General features: G+C 33.4%; 1 protein-coding gene across 2 annotated transcripts; it reads left to right on the top strand.

The window, feature by feature from the left end:
• The first annotated feature begins 1,356 nt into the window (after nt 1-1,356).
• LOC101697420 (cysteine-rich venom protein pseudechetoxin-like) lies at nt 1,357-17,607 on the top strand. 2 transcript variants are annotated; one of them, XM_087188132.1, is made up of 9 exons: nt 1,357-1,438; nt 1,517-1,555; nt 2,937-2,995; nt 6,353-6,472; nt 8,405-8,495; nt 9,708-9,853; nt 10,806-10,900; nt 11,723-11,811; nt 13,172-17,607. In XM_087188132.1, exons 3-9 carry the CDS (start codon nt 2,942-2,944, stop codon nt 13,297-13,299), a joined length of 723 nt encoding a protein of 240 aa, XP_087044258.1. In that variant the 5' UTR covers nt 1,357-1,438; nt 1,517-1,555; nt 2,937-2,941; the 3' UTR covers nt 13,300-17,607. The 2 variants fall into 2 exon arrangements, with proteins under 2 accessions (XP_087044258.1, XP_087044259.1); XM_087188133.1 differs by lacking the exon at nt 2,937-2,995 and having other exon boundaries at nt 1,368-1,438.
• Nucleotides 17,608-18,050: the final 443 nt, after the last annotated feature.

The following is an 18,050-nucleotide window of genomic DNA, read 5'->3' as shown; positions in this document are numbered from 1 at the left end:
AATTAAAAAAATCATACCACAGTGATACATGTGCACCCATGTTCATAGCAGCGCAGTTTGTAATAGCTAAAACTTGGAAACAGCCCAAATGCCCATCAACTGGAGACTGGATCAAGAAAATATGCTTTTTTTATAAAATGGAGTGCTACTCAGCCATAAAAAATGAGAAATTAGAGACATTTAGAGCTAAGTGGATGCACGTTGAGACGATACCCTTAAATGAAATAAATAGGACACACATCTATAAATACCAAATAGTTTCTCTGGTGTGAGAAACTGAAAGTGTAAATAAGGACTAAAATGTATAATAGGTAATGTGAAATAGGAAGAAAAGGGGCAAAGGGGAAGGAAGTTGGAGGGCTAGGGGAAAGGATAGAAGGGAATACGATTAATAGGAGAAAATGGAAAAATAGGAACAAAATCTTTGTAAATAGGGAGGACTGGAGGGGTTGAAGGGAGGGCTGGGCAAGGGTGAAAAATAAGAACCAAGAGAGATTATGTAAAGCTGCAGATTTCCAAATCATGAATGTCATTATATTGTATACCTACAATGTACCAATGATTAGAATGAATAATTGATAATGCCAAATAGGAAGAAAAAGTCCAAAGGGGTAGGGGTAGTGGGAGGGGCAGGGGAAAGGAAAGAAGGGAAAAGAAAAATGCTGAGAAATGGAAAAAATGGAAATAAAGTCTTTGTAAATAGGGAAGGTTGGAGGGGGTGAAGGGAGGGCTAGGAATGGGGAAAAAATAAGAACCAAGATGCATCATGTAAAGGTACAATTCCCAATGAGAAATGTAATTGTGTTGTATACCTACAATGTACCAATAAAAGAATTTAATAAAAAATAAAAGAAAAGAAAAAAGAAACAACACGTAAGTAGAATTTAAACTACTAAAGGGAGGACATCAGGGGAGGGTAAAGGGAAAATGGTGGAGGAAAATTATCTATCTATCTATCTATCTATATACTCATGTATGAAATGTCAAATAAAAACCTGTCTTGTAAAATTATTATATACTAACTTTTAAAATTAATAAAATTAATATTACAATAATTTCCCATGTTCATTAAATTTCATATTAGATATTATTAATTTTATTAATAAATCTTAAATTGATATTTCATATATATTACATAAGTCTTATACAGTATAAAGGCAGTTTACCAAAAGCTAATTAGTAAGTGATGCTATGAAATTTACAGGAAATAATTATACAAATTTCCCCCTACTTAAATAGTATTACACTCTCTATTGTAAGTTAAGCCTTCTCTGACTCATTACTATTAACATGATTAAACCTAATTATAAAAGAACTGTCATCATTAACCAAGTTCCTCTTTAGAATTAAATAATGGCTATTTGATCCAGAAGCAGGTGTTATAATCTTTTGAGGGGTTTTCGTCACAGCACATTACTACTGCTTTACATAATTCAAGGTAACCCAACGGGAAATGTAAGTGATTTATGTTCCATATATCTGTCCTGAAGATCAAAATATGTTCATTTTATTTTAGACATAGGAACATCTTATCCTTCCCATCTCCTTATCTCAGGTAAAGTATTTGCTTCATTACTTTAAAATAAATGCTATTTTTAAAAGGAAAATTTTATGACTTTTAATTTTATTACAAAATTTACTACTGGTAGAAAAGAGTATATTATTAAAATTTATTTCAAATATCTTTCTCAGCATTGCCTAGATCTAATACACCAAAAAATAGATCATACATGGAACATTTTGCTCATAATTGCCATAATACTTTTTAATGGAATTATTTAAAAAATGAGTTCATTCAAGATAAAGCTACTAGGGTACTGAGGAAATCCAAATCATGTCATACTTAAATTGACTGAAGGAAATAAGTCATTTAACTTTTCAGACAGATGTCTTAGTGAGACTATGCTGGCTAGCTTCAACTATTAGTGGTCATGAAGAAGAATTAGAATGAAACTTAGTGGGTAAAAGATATTTCAAGAAGAAAATTTTAAAATAAGAGAATTGAATGGTTTTTTTTTATTTTGCAAAGTCTATTATGTGTGCTGGTCCCTATTTACATTTTCAGTTTCTTAAAGGGGTGGGGGGAAGGGAGGAAGAAAAAGAAAAAAATTGAGAAAAGAAGGAAAAAATGGAAACAGGGCTTTTGTAAATAAGGAAGGGGAAGAAGAGTTGAAAAGAGGGGAGGGGAATGAGAAAAAAATGAATCACGATACATCATGTAAAGTTACAAATTCCCTATGATGAATGTGATTATTATGTAAATTAAATTGCACCAATAAGATTAAAAATGAAAAAAATAAAATAAGACAATTGTTATAAAACTAACACTTCACAATGATTCTATTATAATAGAAAGTTATATGAATCTAAAGTAGAAGTGTAATGGAACCATAAATTCATCACTTTCTTCAAAGGTATCTTTTCAGATGTATGTATGCATCATTAGAGGTTATCATTAGTGTGTATGCTTGATTTTCTCAGTGGTATAACAATCATAACAGAGATGAAAGGTTTCAGATTAACTTCCTTACAATTGGAGATGCTTATCAGTAATAAGGATTACCACAGATCAAAGTTTTACTCTTAGCTATTGTTTATAACTCAAATTCTTGTCCTTCTAAAAAATTTAATGCTATATTTTTATATTCCATCTTAGGAATTAGTAATCGAGATAGTTTGCTTTTGTAGGTAAAGGATGAAACTGATATTTATCAATGCAAACTGTCCATCTCACTAAAGATATCTATTCTTACAGAATTTCCAATCTACAAAAACTACATAATCATTTATGTAATAATAATAATTTATGTGATACATAAATAAACTACATAATAATTTATGTAATAATTTATTTAAAATGTAATATATAATATAGCTGTTTCATAACATAAGCTATATGTATTCACAAATCTTATAAATGCATCATTTCTTCTCAGAGACAATGATATTGGCAGGTATATGCTTCATGGTGCTGCTCCAGCACGCTCCTGGCATGGTATGGATTTTACTTATAAAATAGATTTTAAGCCCTATTATTGGGGCTGATTCAATTTTACTTATAGTGGGTATTACATAGACAGATCAGAAAATACAATTTTTACCTCATCTTGTTCTCATCAGTATGTATCTTTAATGACAAAGTAATCAGGCAAATCCAGCTTTTCGGGTAGAAATAAATCTGGATAGATTTATTAACAGTATGGGGCAAGCAACAAAACAATAAGCCAGCAATATAAACATTCCATATGAAATACACCATGAATCATAAGTATAAAATCAACACTCCACTTACTTTCTAGGAATTTATTTTATCCTGAGTAGGCTGTTCAGTTAAAAGATGAAATATATGTCTAATGATCTAATTTCTATACCTGCAGAAGTATATATTTCTAGTATTCCAAAATTCTCAACAGCAATAGATCAGAAATGGACCTATAATCTTGGGTTTCAAAATTGAACTCAATATATTCCAATATAGTTCAATTCAACAACTACTTTATAGTGTCTAGTGCACCAAGTATTGTGCTAAGTCCCAGGGGTAGAGAAATTCAAAGATTAACATAGTAACTTTCTGCACAGCACTTCAGATTAGTAGAGGATTTACAAGCCAAAGGGAAATTTCTTTTTTTTTTTTTTGGTACTGGGGATCAAATTTGGGTCCTTGTGCTTTCGAGGCAGGTGACAGAACCACTGAGCTAAATCCCCAGACCCCAACAGGCAATGTTAGAAGAATGGTAAATATCATGTGAAGGCAGATAAATGGTTCTACATAATATCAGCGCTGAACATTTAGTGTTTTTAAAAATTCTAAGCACTTTTTATTCATGATCTCACCTAGACTTTATGATGATACAATTAATGGGATTTAGATCAGCATAGAGAAAATATTTGAGGAAAAGGTTACATAAGATTTGAAGTATAGCAAAAAGACAGCATAAAAGTTTGAAGGTAGTCAATGTTTGGTGGAATCAGTGTTCAAATTAGAGGTTGATTCAATCAGATTTGCATTTTATGGGGCAAGACTAAAGGCAAAGAAACTAGTTGGGAACTTGTTCAGTAATGTAAATGAAAGAATATGATTGTGATCAGTACTCAGTTATAGGAATGAAGATCTAATTTGAAAGTAGAAGCTTTTGGACTTGAGATTGGTTAAACATAGGTTTCAGAAGAAAGTGCCAATATCTGGTTTCTATCACTGTGTAGCTGGTGATACCATTCGCTAGAATATGGAGTATCTGATGACACAGAGACACTGGGTAGGGCCAAGGAATTAGTGCTATGGGTTTCAGGTGAGGTGTGAATAGGATCTGCGTTGGAGAAGAGAGACCAGATAAGTGTTATAAAACCATAAAAGTAGAAAATATATAAAGTGAAAAGAAACAGGGGCTTAGAAAATAATACTACAAAAGAATGCCAAGATTTAAGAGTGAGCTTGAGGAAAGGAAGCTGTGGAGAAAGGAGATGAAATAGCTGTCAGAAATAAGGAAGAAAAAGGCACACAAAAGCTAAGGGAAGAGAATGATTCAAGAAGGGGAATGATGCAACATTCCCCAGTGCTACTGAGACAAGTAAGATAAGGAAGGAACAGTATCCATTTACTTATCCATGCTATGGCTGTGATAGTCTTGCCAAATTTTGATTCTGTGGGGTGCTGAGGACAGAAGGCAGGCTGCAGTATGTCAAGAAGCAAGTGGAAAGTGACCAATTAGAGGAAGACCCAAATATTAAGATAAATCAGACATAATCTACTTCTTGCCAAAAGAGGAAATTCAATCAAGTAATGCAAGATCTAGATGATATATTTCTACATCCTCTTAAGCTCCTTGGAGGAGTTGCCTTGGCAATTGACTTTAAGAATAAATAGAACAATGTGGAAGTAAAGTTATGTACAGGAAAAAGAAGTTGACTTTATACCCAAAACCAGAGTCATTATTATAATTTGACTTCTGTGTTATTTTAAGGAATAGAGTGTTTTACTTCTGAAAAATTGGAACATTTTCCTAACTAAAAATGTATCTGAAGAGATCAAAAGATAAAGCAACTTCCATACTTTTCAAAAGAAAGTTATCCTAGAGTTCATTATCTGCAGAACTTTTTTAGTGAATTTGTCAACCACCATGTAAAAGTTAAGGAGCTCTCTATCTGAATGTGGAACCTATATCAAGATTACCAACACCAGGAAGTCTTTCCACTCCTAAATCTCAGTAATTAAAGGAGGATATGATACAGAGTTTGGAGCCAAGAAAGTAGGTCGATAATGGAGGCAGCTACTCCCAGAAATGGAGGCGGATGTAGGGAGTCAGTTAACAAGAAGTGCCCCACCTCTTTCTTTCCCACGGTCTGTTCTTTCAGTGTCTCATAAACCTGGAAAAGAATCTCACACAGTGTAAGCCAGAAGGATCAGCTCCACTGTACAGTGCAGGGCAGAAGAGGGTGGCTAACAAATAGGCTGAGTGAGACAGCAAATAAGAATCAGCACAGCATTATACAGGACCATTCCTGAAGGTTCATTCAGCTAGAGAGCTCCCTAACTTTTACATGGATAATTTTTCTATTTTTCAAAATTATTCCATTGTCTGATTATACTTCTATTAAGACAGGAAAGTGCAACTTTTGAAATTTGTTTAAGCATACATATGTACACAGGAACTTCATAAGATACTGAATTGTTGCCAAGCACACCCCAGAAAAACACTCATTTAAAAAATCTGAATAATATCTGATATTATTTGATATTGATAATATCAATAATATTATATTGATAATATGAATAATATCTGATATTATATGATAATGTTCATATGCATTATTATACTAATAAAATGCTGTTATTCTTTACATTTTTGAGTCATCATTTCTTGCTGTATATCATATGGGTTACCTTTTGCTATTACAGAATTCCAGGAATTATTTCTTGTTTTATTAGAAATTTCTAGTACTAATAGAGTCACTGATGAGGATCTTGCATTATAAGACAGAATTCTGTGTAGGCAAGTCATAGATCAAGTTAATCTATTACAAAAGCCAAAAAATAGTAATATTCTTAAAGATAGGTGCAAATTCCTTTAAAAATTCTATGTGCTAGACCAAGTGGTTCTCAAAGCATGGTTCCTGAAAACTTAGGAGAAATGCAAATTATCTGTCCCCACCCAAGCTTTCTGAATCAGAAACTATGGGGATGGAGTCCCGTAATCTGTATATTAACAAGTTTTATAGATGTCTAATTTGTGTTAAAGTTTGAGAACAAAAATGAAACATTTTTATTAATTTTCATATTGAAATAAATAAATTATAGATCTGTTACTTTGATTTCCAATGCTGTAATACTTTAACTTTTTACTCCTTTTTGAAGATAAACACCTCATATATCTCTTTATTGAGCCATCATCCATCAATTCAAGTGGAGATTATTGATAAGCACAATGATTTTAGGAGGATGGTAAAACCCAGTGCTAGAAACATGCTTAAAATGGTAAGTCATGCCTTGTTAATGAATCATCATCAATCAACATTTAGCCTCTTGGCAATGGACATTAAACCAGAAATTATATTTCTAAAATACTGTAATCTGTTTATTTCACTAGGAAATTGACATCTCAGTGTATAGGCTGGTAGTTAACTATATTTGATCTTACTCTCTCTATATATATGTATATCTATCTATATAGAGATCTATAAATCTCTATATCTAGATCTATATATATTTGAACCATATACATATATACTCTATCAGTATAGGATGGAGGTATAAATCATGGTAGACAGGTGATATGTAAGTAACATTACAGATTACATAATTTGAATAATTGGACACCAAACTCTGAATAAAATCTTAAATTTTCAATATGATGTAAAGTCTATAAAATGAAAAACCTACTCTTTTTTGCTATGGTAAGCTCATAGGTTATAGAATGTGTACATATTTGGACAACACATTGATCAAAGGAGCAATCAAAGGATTATCATGATTGGGGCCTGTAAACCAAATACAACAGAGTAGATCTTTTGACTAAAGAATGTCCTAAGACAATCTGATAGTTGATTCTGGAATAGTTACTTAATCTGGAAAAACCACAGCTTTATTTCTATCAGTGGAAATAATTCAAACTTTAACCTTGTGAAAATAAATGGATATAATATTAAATAAATAAAATTCCAGGAACAGATGGTATACTTAGCAAAACTTAGTTCCTCTTTCTCTTCCAAGTTCAACTGTTTAGTGCTATTATATGGAAGTTTAATCTGATTTGTTGCAACAAATCAAAGATATTTAAAAGGTAATACTCATATACTTCAATTACAGGCTAAATGTCTTGTAGTAGGGTTTTCTATAACAATGAGTAATAGAACCTAGTCTTTCCAATCCTGAGACTCTGTGAAAGCTGGTGCTTCTTCTAGGTTACAGGAAGGAAATTTTCAAGGCTCATGTTAGCTTCATATCTGAGATAAGATCTTATGCCATGTGCACAGAATAAATATCTCATGACCATAGCAAGCAACTGAATTATCTTGTCTGCTCTATTTTAACATGTCTTCTCATATTTGATTGGAATATTTTTTCTTCTTTAGAAACAATCTTTGCTTAATTTGCTAAATTTACATTGATTTTCCTAGGGTTTTTTTACATATGGGATAGAGTGGACATTTTTTTCTGTACGTTTTGTCCTTCAAATGCTATATTGCATTTAGTACTTTATACAAACCTACTGTTCCATGTAACATTTTACAGTATATTAATCTATAAGGGCTGTTACAAATACAGTAGGAACCATAGGGCAAACAAGCACTTGCTTAGATCTCAGGTCTAATTATGTTTGTACTTGGGAGGCTGAGGCATGAGGACCACAAGTTTAAGCTCAGCCTATGCAACTTAGTGACTTAGTGAGACTCTATATCACAATAAAACATAGAAAAGAGCTAGTGATGTTGCTCAGTGTGACAGCTTTGGTTCAATTCCTGGTACTGAAAAAAAAGTCTGTATAGCCTATGAGTATCCAGCCAAAAAAATGTAGAATTTGTCTAGAATATTTATTTTATTATTGGAAACTGGATGACTACTTTTTCCAAAAATGCTGTACTCTATGACAACCCCCACACCCCGAAAAAGATCTTTGTGGCAGCTAAATCATTTAGGAAAGCAAGAAATATGATTTTTATAGAGTAATAGGCAAAAGAAAAAATCTTAGAAAATGATTCTTCAAGTGGGCATATATTTTAAATATATTCATATGTTTCCCTATTATCTTTTTTTTTTCTTTTTTTTTTCTGGTACCGGGGATCAAACTCAGGACCTTGCGCTTGCAAGGCAAGCGATGGAACCACTGAGCTAAATCCCCAGCCCTTTCCCTATTATCTTGTGAAAACTTCATATTTTAATTTCCATATATTTGCCATATATTCCAAGACATGGAATGCTGAAGTTGCAAAGAATGCTGAAATTTGGGCAAAGAAGTGCATCTTTTCTCACAGTCCTAAAGATCAACGAAAAATTAGTTGTAAGTTGAATTCATGCAATGAATAATGTTATAAAAGCTAAATGAACTAAAAATCATTGAAATAATAAGTTTGAGAGTGCTAATCTTGTTTTTGCTCATTGGTTTTACTTTACCACTTCTAGTTACACTCATGTATCTTGCTTCCATCTCTGTATTTTCTCTTTTAAAACTCTTGTTCTAAAAGCTCATTACTCCTGCTACTCCAAGCCAAAAATTTAGACTGAGTATGAATAATTTAAATATTTTCTGAACTTAAAGTCATTCAGATACTAATCATCCATAGTAGCCATGTGCCAAGTTTCAGTCTTGAAAATCTGAAAAAGCTCCTATTTAGCATATTATAGGACAACCATCCAGACCTTGAGCTCCTGGTGGAAAATAATTATATCTCTTGGAATAATTTTCCATAGCATAAGTATGTAGATACTAAATAGGATAATTGTAAATTAATTATCACCTACTTTCCAAGGTACTCAGTATGTTCCATTTTACCTGTTCACTCTATTCCAATCTACCATTTTTATTAAGATCTGGTCAGCCTACTCATTCCCAGAGACAGCCCATTGTCACTTTTGCGTCCATGACTTGGACTTTATTATTTTCCTGCTAGAGATTCCCATATAGATATGTAATCTTCCATCTGACCTGCTTGCTGTCTACTACACATGTGCCTGTTATTTTCACAGCTTATGAGGCAAAGTTCAAAAGTAGTATTTAAGTATAACATTTTAACTATCCCTTCTATTGTACACTGTGAAGGTATAAAATATTAATGTTCAACTGACTGAATATTGATATTTATCAGTATTACTAAAATGATGATTATAACTTTATTATGACACACAATCAGTTTGAAAATGCATCATTAGTTACATTTTAAACAAGTTAGGGCTGGGGATTTAGCTCAGTGTTTCCACCACCTGCCTCACAAGCACAAGGGCCCGAGTTCAATCCCCAGTACCAAAAAAAAAAGAAGTTACATTTTTAAAAAGTTATTCATAAGCTGAGGTGGGAAGCAAGTAATTCCAATTAACAGAGCAAAGGTTTTGAAATTGAAGTTAGATTCTCCTCTAGATCTGCCAGTTTAAGATGACTGTACATCTTTGGAAAGTAATATTGATCACAAAAACTAAAATATTTTAGTAGTTTTCAATAAGAATTCTTCACAAGTCCTGGTTTAACTATTGTTGCATTGCCTTTCCTAATTTCCAGTTGCTGACTGTGGGGAGAATTACTTCTTGTCCAGTGATCCCAGAACATGGTCATATGTAATCCAATCTTTCTATGATGAAGTTAAAGATTTTAAATATGGATTAGGAAATATTCGAGCCAATGCTATAACTGGCCATTATACCCAGGTAAAAATAAAATGACAGAAGCTTAATTTTTTCATCTTCCATAATCCCAGACTTACCTTTCCTCCTCAGTTTTTCCTGTAAATACCAAGCACGTGTCTGAGCAATGATATTTGAGCTTGTATAGAAAAACTATCCTGCATTATGAAGCACATTTTACCCATACACAGATATAAGTATATTTCATAATTTCTTGTGTATTCACATGCACCCACCTGATCATTGTAACTCTGGATTTACCACAATAGATTCTTTTAAATAATGGTTTGTTAATAATGGGAATAGTGGGAATAAAGTGATAGATTAATTACATGTTACCAACATTAAATCATCTTCAAACAAAAGAAATTCTAGAGATACTTTCTCTGGGTCAGTTACAGGATGAAATGCTAAAGAAAACACATTATCAGAAACAGTATGATTTTATACATGCAAGTTATTTTTACATTATTAAATAAAATTTTACATTTTTATCTAAAATTAGAAGTTACATTGGGAAAAGTGAGATTATCTGCACAAAAACACAAGGTCAACAGAATTTGTTCTTGTTTTTCCCTTCAAAAATGGAATTGCCCACCACCTGCCTTATAAGCTCAAGGTCCCGAGTGCTATCCCCAGTACCAAAAAAAAAAAAAATAGAATTGCCCTTAGATCCCTTTCCTTTTTGTCCAGTCCTCCATTGCTTATATTTTTATGAATTTTAGGGATGATTCACCATTTTAACAAGTGTAACATAAAAGTGTTGTGTCCTTTAACTTTCAATGAAACCCTATAACTGGAAATAATTTTTTAAGGAATTTTCATCAAGTTTAGATAGAAATTTTTAAAAAAACAATGTTTTTCAGCTTTTTAAATTGCCACCACTGATAGCTTTTAATAAGAAACAAAAAGCCACATAGAGAAAAAAACTATACATTTAATTTAAATTATTTTATTTTAAATTTTCTACTTGCAGCTTGTTTGGGCCACTTCCCACCAGCTTGGCTGTGCATTAGCTCACTGTCCTCACAAGAACTATAAATATTTCTATGTTTGCCAATATTGCCCCACGTAAGTATAACATGGGGATTGCTTTGGGCCATGGTGGCCAAGTAACCTGCACTTGGGCTAGAATCCAGCCTCTTTAGTCCATCTAGAGTTACACGGTACTTCACACAGGCTGTAGAAAGAATAGGGAGCATTGGAAAAGACAGGAAAGGACACCCAGTGTGTTTTAAGGGTGGCAAACCCACAGTGATCACACAGCACGGTGGGTGGAGCATGGCTCTGCAGGCCACAGATTAAAGGACAGCATTAGCTTTGTTACTCATTAACTGTGTGGTACTCAGTTCACCAATAAATCACTCTGATATCCTTCTTGTTTTTCTATAAAGTAGCAAGGTCATAGATTTCTTTCAGGGATTTTTGTGAGGATTAAACATAATAGGCTATATTATGTGTGTAGCCAGTTTATGGCATATTAATTGATTCTCAATAGAAGAAAATTCTTCCAACAAAGAAATAAAAATATCGGAACCCTTCCACAATCTTGTACTGTGGTTCCACGCCCTTTGCTGTGTTACCAGGCAAGGTGGTGTCTATAATCCAAGCACTCAGGAGAGTGAGACAGGAAGATTCTGAAGTTGAGGCAAGCCTGGGCTACATAACAAAAACTTGTCTCAAAAAGAAAAAGGAAGCAAAAGAACTATTGCAGCATCAGCTTCTATCTTTTGTGTGTATGTAAATCCTGCACAACTTACTTTGAAATTTTTATGGCTTTAACCTGCAGAAATCTTTTTTTTCTAAGCTCATGTGACTCTTTTATATCCTATCCACATGGCACAATCTCAAAAAATTATTCTTAACCCTTTTCTTCAAATGTTCCATTGCCAGGGGAAACAATGTGAGAACAATGAAGACACCATATAAAATAGGACAGCCATGTGGGGACTGCCCTGGTCATTGTGACAATGGACTTTGCAGTAAGTAATATCTACTTTGTACCTTTTTATGGTGTTATCTCCAGGGATACTGACCTTATGTAGAAGACAGCTCAGTCTCTGGTTTGGGGTACATAGGTCCCTCATCTTCTTCAGGGCCCTCACTTTCCTACTTCAGTCCTACTCTTAGCAACGAAAACATAAAAACAGTGCAATGGCAAGTGCAGCTGCCATTTGAGGATGATGAGGACTAAAACAAGAAGTATATAATAGAAGTCATGTAAAGCAAATTTAAGCCAAGCCCAAGTGAAGATGAAGTTTCCCTTTAGCTTCTTTTTGTCTCTTCAATTGATTGTTTTCCATCAGTTAAGGAATAGAAAGGTAGATGTAGAGAAACTAACCAATTACACAATCTTGGATAGAGTCAGATTTTATTTGCTCCTGACCCTAAATAAAAACCAGGGAATATATGAAAAGAAACTTTGTACTGTTCTTTCTGTTATACCTACTCCTTTCTGCACACACACACACCCCCCCAGAACATATAAGGCAAACACATATATATACTCTATCAAATACATCACTTGATTTCTTTAGTAACTGCACATTATATTTAGGAAGTAGGCACTTAAAAATGTGGGCTATTTTAAGCACATATGTTGAAGTTTCAGCCAGTCTTCTATGAATCCTCAGGAATACATACAGACATATATAAAGCAGAATCACTGCTAGTCTGGGGTGCTTTTCTTTGCTATGATTGCAACTATGGACCTGAGTAAAAGAGTTTGTTGAATGGAATATGAGCTAGACTTGTGTTCCCTATTTGTGACCCTGGCCCCTTTGTATGATTTCATTGCAAAAGCATATATGGTTGCTCATACACACAACCAGACTAATACATTTGGAATTGGATTTATTTCAGTCACTGTATACCTTATTGTGACAGAGTAGAGAAATTTACTTGATTTCTTAAAGTTCTATGTTATGAGAACCCCATACCTGCTACATCAGTATGTCTGTTTATATAAAACAGTGGTAATGAACCTATGAAATGCATATTATTGTGTTTCTCTTTTAAGACAAAAGATGTTAATGTATGAGTTGATTCTTCTAAACTAAAACCTCAGTATTCAGGTTTAATTGCAGTTTTGGCATTTTGCAATAAAAGAGTTTTGGGTTGTAGTTTAGCACCTGGTCTCTAAAAGGTTTGCCATCACTAATATAAGGTTCTTCTGTTCACACCAACTGTTTGATAACAATTCAAGCCTAGCTCCCCTTATTTAAAAAAGAAGTCTTAAATAAACTATTACAAACAATGTGTTTTCCTTAAGAAAATATAATTTGAGATAACTAGAACTATAATAAAGAAGCAGCATTTCATTTGTTTTTTGTTTCATTTTAGCCAATCCATGCATGCATGCGGATACTATCTCAAATTGTGCTGCTCTGGTCAAGCAACATGGGTGTGGTATAAAAATCACAAAAGAAAGCTGCAAGGCTACCTGCAAATGCCCTTCAGAAATAAAATAATGCATCCTTAAAGGTGATATTTAGTGTCAAGAATAAACTTCACAGGTCTTAAATCACTGAAAATTTCATTGTCTTCTTTTAAACAAATGCACAGATTGAAGTAGTCTTTTATTCAATACATTCTAATACTTTCATCAATTAAATTTGATAATATCTCAGTAAAAGAAAAATATGTACTAAACACAGTAAATTCAATACCTGTGAGCAACAGATAAAAATGTAATGCTGAATCGAATAGTATTTAGTTATCATAATTGGTAGAATACGTTTACATGCATTTAAAACTTTGTATAACTCATGAATAAATGCTTTCAAAACTTTTGAAGCAGGGGACTCAGAAATGCTTTCCTTTCTTATTTATGTCATTAAAAAGTGCACTGGTGATGGCGTGCTTCTGGACAGCTTTGTCGTGGCCAAAAGGCACAACCTAAAGATGACACGGGGTTTTCTGATCTTAGTGGTGATTAAATACAGACATAAACCTAACTCTTTGGGCCAAAATGTGAAAGAAGTTTCTATACCTATAAGTGATCACAAACACCCCAGCTGTTGTTCCTAAATCAGTGCATAGTTCTGAGCTCCTCGATTGAGGGGAGGACTGTGTCCCTAGAGAACAGTCCCAAAAGTGTACCTAGAAGACTCTGGGCCACTTACAAATCTGACAGACACTGGAAAGTGGGGAAAGCATTTTTGTGGCTTATTAAATACTGAAAAATAGTATATGTCTGAAGAACTGAACTGCTACCACAGTGCAGAGATTGGAGTAGAACTTACTACAAAGGAGAATGGAGTAGGACATGTCAGATTCACACCAGAAGACCTGATTCTTTGGTTTATTCTGCAGTTCCAAACTGTAGAGTAGAAATAAATATATTTAAAAATTCTCAGATTCCCCCACATTGGTTCTCTGACCTGAAGATTAAAAGTTTCATGGTAAAAAGGGATAACTGAAATCCACTGGAACTACCCATTCCTCTCGACAAAGAATCAAATCAAAACTAAATTATCATGGGCCAGGATTTAGCTCAGTGGTGCTGTGCCCTGCCTCCCAAGCTCAAGGTCCTGAGTTCAATCACTAGTACACACACACACACACACACAAAAACACGAAAACTAAAACTAAATTTTCATCCCTTGGGCATTATAGGGTTTGTTATTATAATTAAAACATAACATTTTCATGGGTGGTAATTACAAACATATCTCTATTTATCATGCTAGTGAAAAACCAGGATGGGTTATAGATAAAAGTTGTAGACAGTCACAAACTTGATAACATGGTCTTACCATCCACAACTGGGATTTAACATTTATCTTTACAAGCCAGGCATGGTGGCACACACCTGCAATCCAAGCACTCTGGCAGGCTGAGGCAGGAAGGTCCCAAATTGGAGTCCAACCTGGGCAATTTAGCAGCTTAAGACCCTCTCTCCAATTAATAGGGCTGGGGATATAGTTCAGTGAAAAGGCCCTGGTTCAATTTCCAATATTTTAAAAAAGAAGATATTATCTTTGCTAGAGCAAACCAGCATATTCAATAGTAGCAGGATTGTATCTAGTGTCTTATGTTTATTCTAATGTAACAAGCAAGAATACTCAGAAACATTTTTCCTTTATATGACAAGAAAAATAGTGTACTTTTAATGCCTAGTCTACTCTCCTCACACTAGTTCTGCCACCATCCCCTTTCTGGAGATTCACATAATACTTCATTTATACACACAGAATATCACATTATTGTCTTAATACTGTAGTTCTTAATGTTAAGGTCTTAATAATGTTGTTCTTAATGTAAAGAATATGATAGTCACATAGTATGCCACACTATTGTTCTAATAACATTAATGAAAAGAATAAGGTTTTGTGCTGACAGTATAGAGATCAATATAATAAACACTCATGTATTCACCTCCCAGCTTTAGAATAAAACATTATCAAATTGTAATCTTCCTTTTTCTTCTTTCTTTTATCTTGGATTTGTTGCTTATCATATACACGAATATTAATATAGTTTTTTTCCATATTTTTTCCTTGCACAGATTTAGTATTATTTTTTAGGTAAATGCTAGCATACCATGCATACCACTTGTAACTTGCACTTTTACTTCAATTTTTAGAAATTAGTCATTCTGAGATCACCAGGCTCTTTACATTCATATTTTCTTTTATATAAGTATTGAAATATATTCTCTAACACACTTTATGTATTCATTCTTCTGTTTGTTGACATAAGATTGCAACTAACTTTTCACTATTGAAAGTAGTATTATAATAAACATTTTATATCTAACCTTGTAAACATACACCAATATTCTCTCAGACTAAAACTACTGAGCCGAAGATAGTTTGCATTTTCATCTTTAATGGAAATTGCCTAATTATTCTCCAAAATAACAGGATAAGTGTACACATCCTACAACAGGGAAGGGGATTTCCAGTTATTAAATATCCTTAAAAGGCCTGCTTTTATTACATTTTAAAATTTGCCCCAATATGGTACACTTTTTTATTCTTTTAATTATTTGTGAGATTGTGTATATTTGCCTATGTTATTTGGCTTGTTGGAAATTGCACTTTGGTATTCTTATTTTATTGCCTATGTCTGCTGATGTCAGCTCTGTATATGTGTGTGGGGGGGTTGTATTTTCTGAATAACTTAAAGCTTTGTATATATTATAGATTGTGATCCTTTGTAAGTTTTGACTTTGTAAGTTTGTTTCTTATTGTTTTCAGTTTTTACATGGTGGCTTTTGGTACAAAGAAATCAAAATTTTGATATAATAAATTTATTGTACTTTTTGTTTTTTACCATTTGTTCCTATCTTCTTAATTTTTGAGATACTCTATTTTCTTTCAAACTTTAAAAACATTCCTTTTTGTAGGAAACAGATAGTGGTTTTTTTGTTTTGTTTTTTAATTCATGATGATGAGCCATCATTCAATAGGACTTCTCAAACACAAACACTTAAATTCCAGAAAATTTCAAAAAAATATGTCTTTGAACTTTGAGACAGATTCTAGACAGTTTCAGACAGATTCAGTAGAGTAGCTGGATACAAGGTCAACACTCAAAAATCAATAGCCTTCTTGTACATAAATAACAGACTCACTGAGAGAGAAATTAGGGAAACAATCTCTTTCACAATAGCATCCAAAAAACTGAAATATCTAGGAATCAATCTAATGAAGGAAGGAAAAGACCTGTACATTAAGAACTACAATATTCTCAAAAAAGATGGAAGAGGATATAAGAAAATGGAAAGACATCCCTTGTCCTTGGGTAGGAAGAATAATTATAGGTAAAATGGCAATATTTCCAAAACTCCTATACATATTCAATGCAATCCCAATTGAAATCCCAACAGTATATTTCACAGAATGAGAGAAAACAATCCAAAAATTCATTTGGAACAAGAAAAGATCTAGACTAGTAAAAGGAATTCTAGGCAACAGAGACATGGCAGGGGTCTCACAATCCCCAACTTGAAACTATACTGCAAAGCAATTGTGATAAAAACAGGATGGTACTGGCAAAGAAACAGACCCCAGGATAAGGGGAATAGACTAGAAGATGCAGAAACAACTCCGGACACACTCAGCTACCTCATCTTTGACAAAGGAACCAACTATCCTCACTGGAGGAAAGATAACTTCTTTAATAAATGGTGTTGGAAAAACTGGATTTCAACTTGCCAAAGATTAAAACTAGACCCCTATATTTCACCATGCACTAAACTAAAATCCAAGCAGATTAAAGATCTAAATATTAAAACAGAAATACTAAACTTGCTGGAAGATAAGTTAGGTAGAACTCTTGAAGACATTGACATAGGAAAAGACTTTATGAACAAATCCTCAGTAGCATGGGAACTAGCACAAAGAATCAACAACTGGAATCTCATATTAAAAAGCTTCTGCACTACAAGAGAAACCACCAACAGAGCTAAGAGACAACCTAAAATGTGGGAAAAAAATTTTACCAGCTCTTCCTCAGAGAAAGGTCTACTATCTAGAATACATAAAGAAATTTTAAAAAATCAGACCCCCCCAAATTTCTAAACACCCCAATTATAGTCAATGAAATTGAAAACGTAATTAAAATCTTACCAACAAAGAAAAGCCTAGGTCCTCATGGCTTCACTGCTGAATTCTACAGGACATTTAGAGAAGAACTATTTCCACTACTGTTTAAACCCTTCAATGAAATTGAAAAGGAAGTAATACTCACAAATTCATTCCTGGAAGCAAGCATCTCCTTGATCCCCAAAGCAGAGAAAGACCCAACCAAAAAGGAGAACTATAGGCCAGTCTCACTAATGAACATAGATACAAAAATCCTTAGTAAGATACTGTCAAATAAAATGAAGAAGATCATCAAGAAGGTCTTACGCCCTGACCAAGTGGGATTCATCCTAGGGATGCAGGGATGTTTCAACATATGCAAATCAATAAATGTAATATTAACAGAGCCAAGAACAAAAACCATAAGATCATCTCAATAGACAGAAAAAGCATTTGACAAAATCCAACTCAAATTTATGATCAACACCATACAGAAAATTGGAATAGATGGTCTTTATCTCAACCTGATAAAAGCCATCTATGAAAAACCAACAGCCAACATCACACTAAATGGTCAAAAACTGAAAACCTTCATGCTAAAATCAGGAACAAGACAAGGATGTCCACTATCACCAATCCTGTTCAATATAGTTTTGGAAACAGCCACAGCAATTAGACAAGAGAAAGAA

The sequence above is a fragment of the Heterocephalus glaber genome, unplaced genomic scaffold (genome assembly GCF_053883595.1).
Source record: "Heterocephalus glaber isolate CG9 unplaced genomic scaffold, H.glaber_assembly_v1.0 deba00001523, whole genome shotgun sequence".
Taxonomy (NCBI): Eukaryota; Metazoa; Chordata; class Mammalia; order Rodentia; family Bathyergidae; genus Heterocephalus; species Heterocephalus glaber.
Note: the sequence above shows the minus strand (reverse complement) of the source record. Positions and strands in the feature narration are given on the sequence as shown.

Coding starts and splice junctions, on each gene's coding strand:
- LOC101697420 (XM_087188132.1), top strand. CDS start 2,942: ATGATATTGGCAGGTATATGCTTCATGGTGCTGCTCCAGCACGCTCCT. Junction 8,496..9,707: donor AGATCAACGAAAAATTAGTT/GTAAGTTGAATT, acceptor CCTAATTTCCAG/TTGCTGACTGTGGGGAGAAT. Junction 10,901..11,722: donor GTTTGCCAATATTGCCCCAC/GTAAGTATAACA, acceptor TTCCATTGCCAG/GGGAAACAATGTGAGAACAA.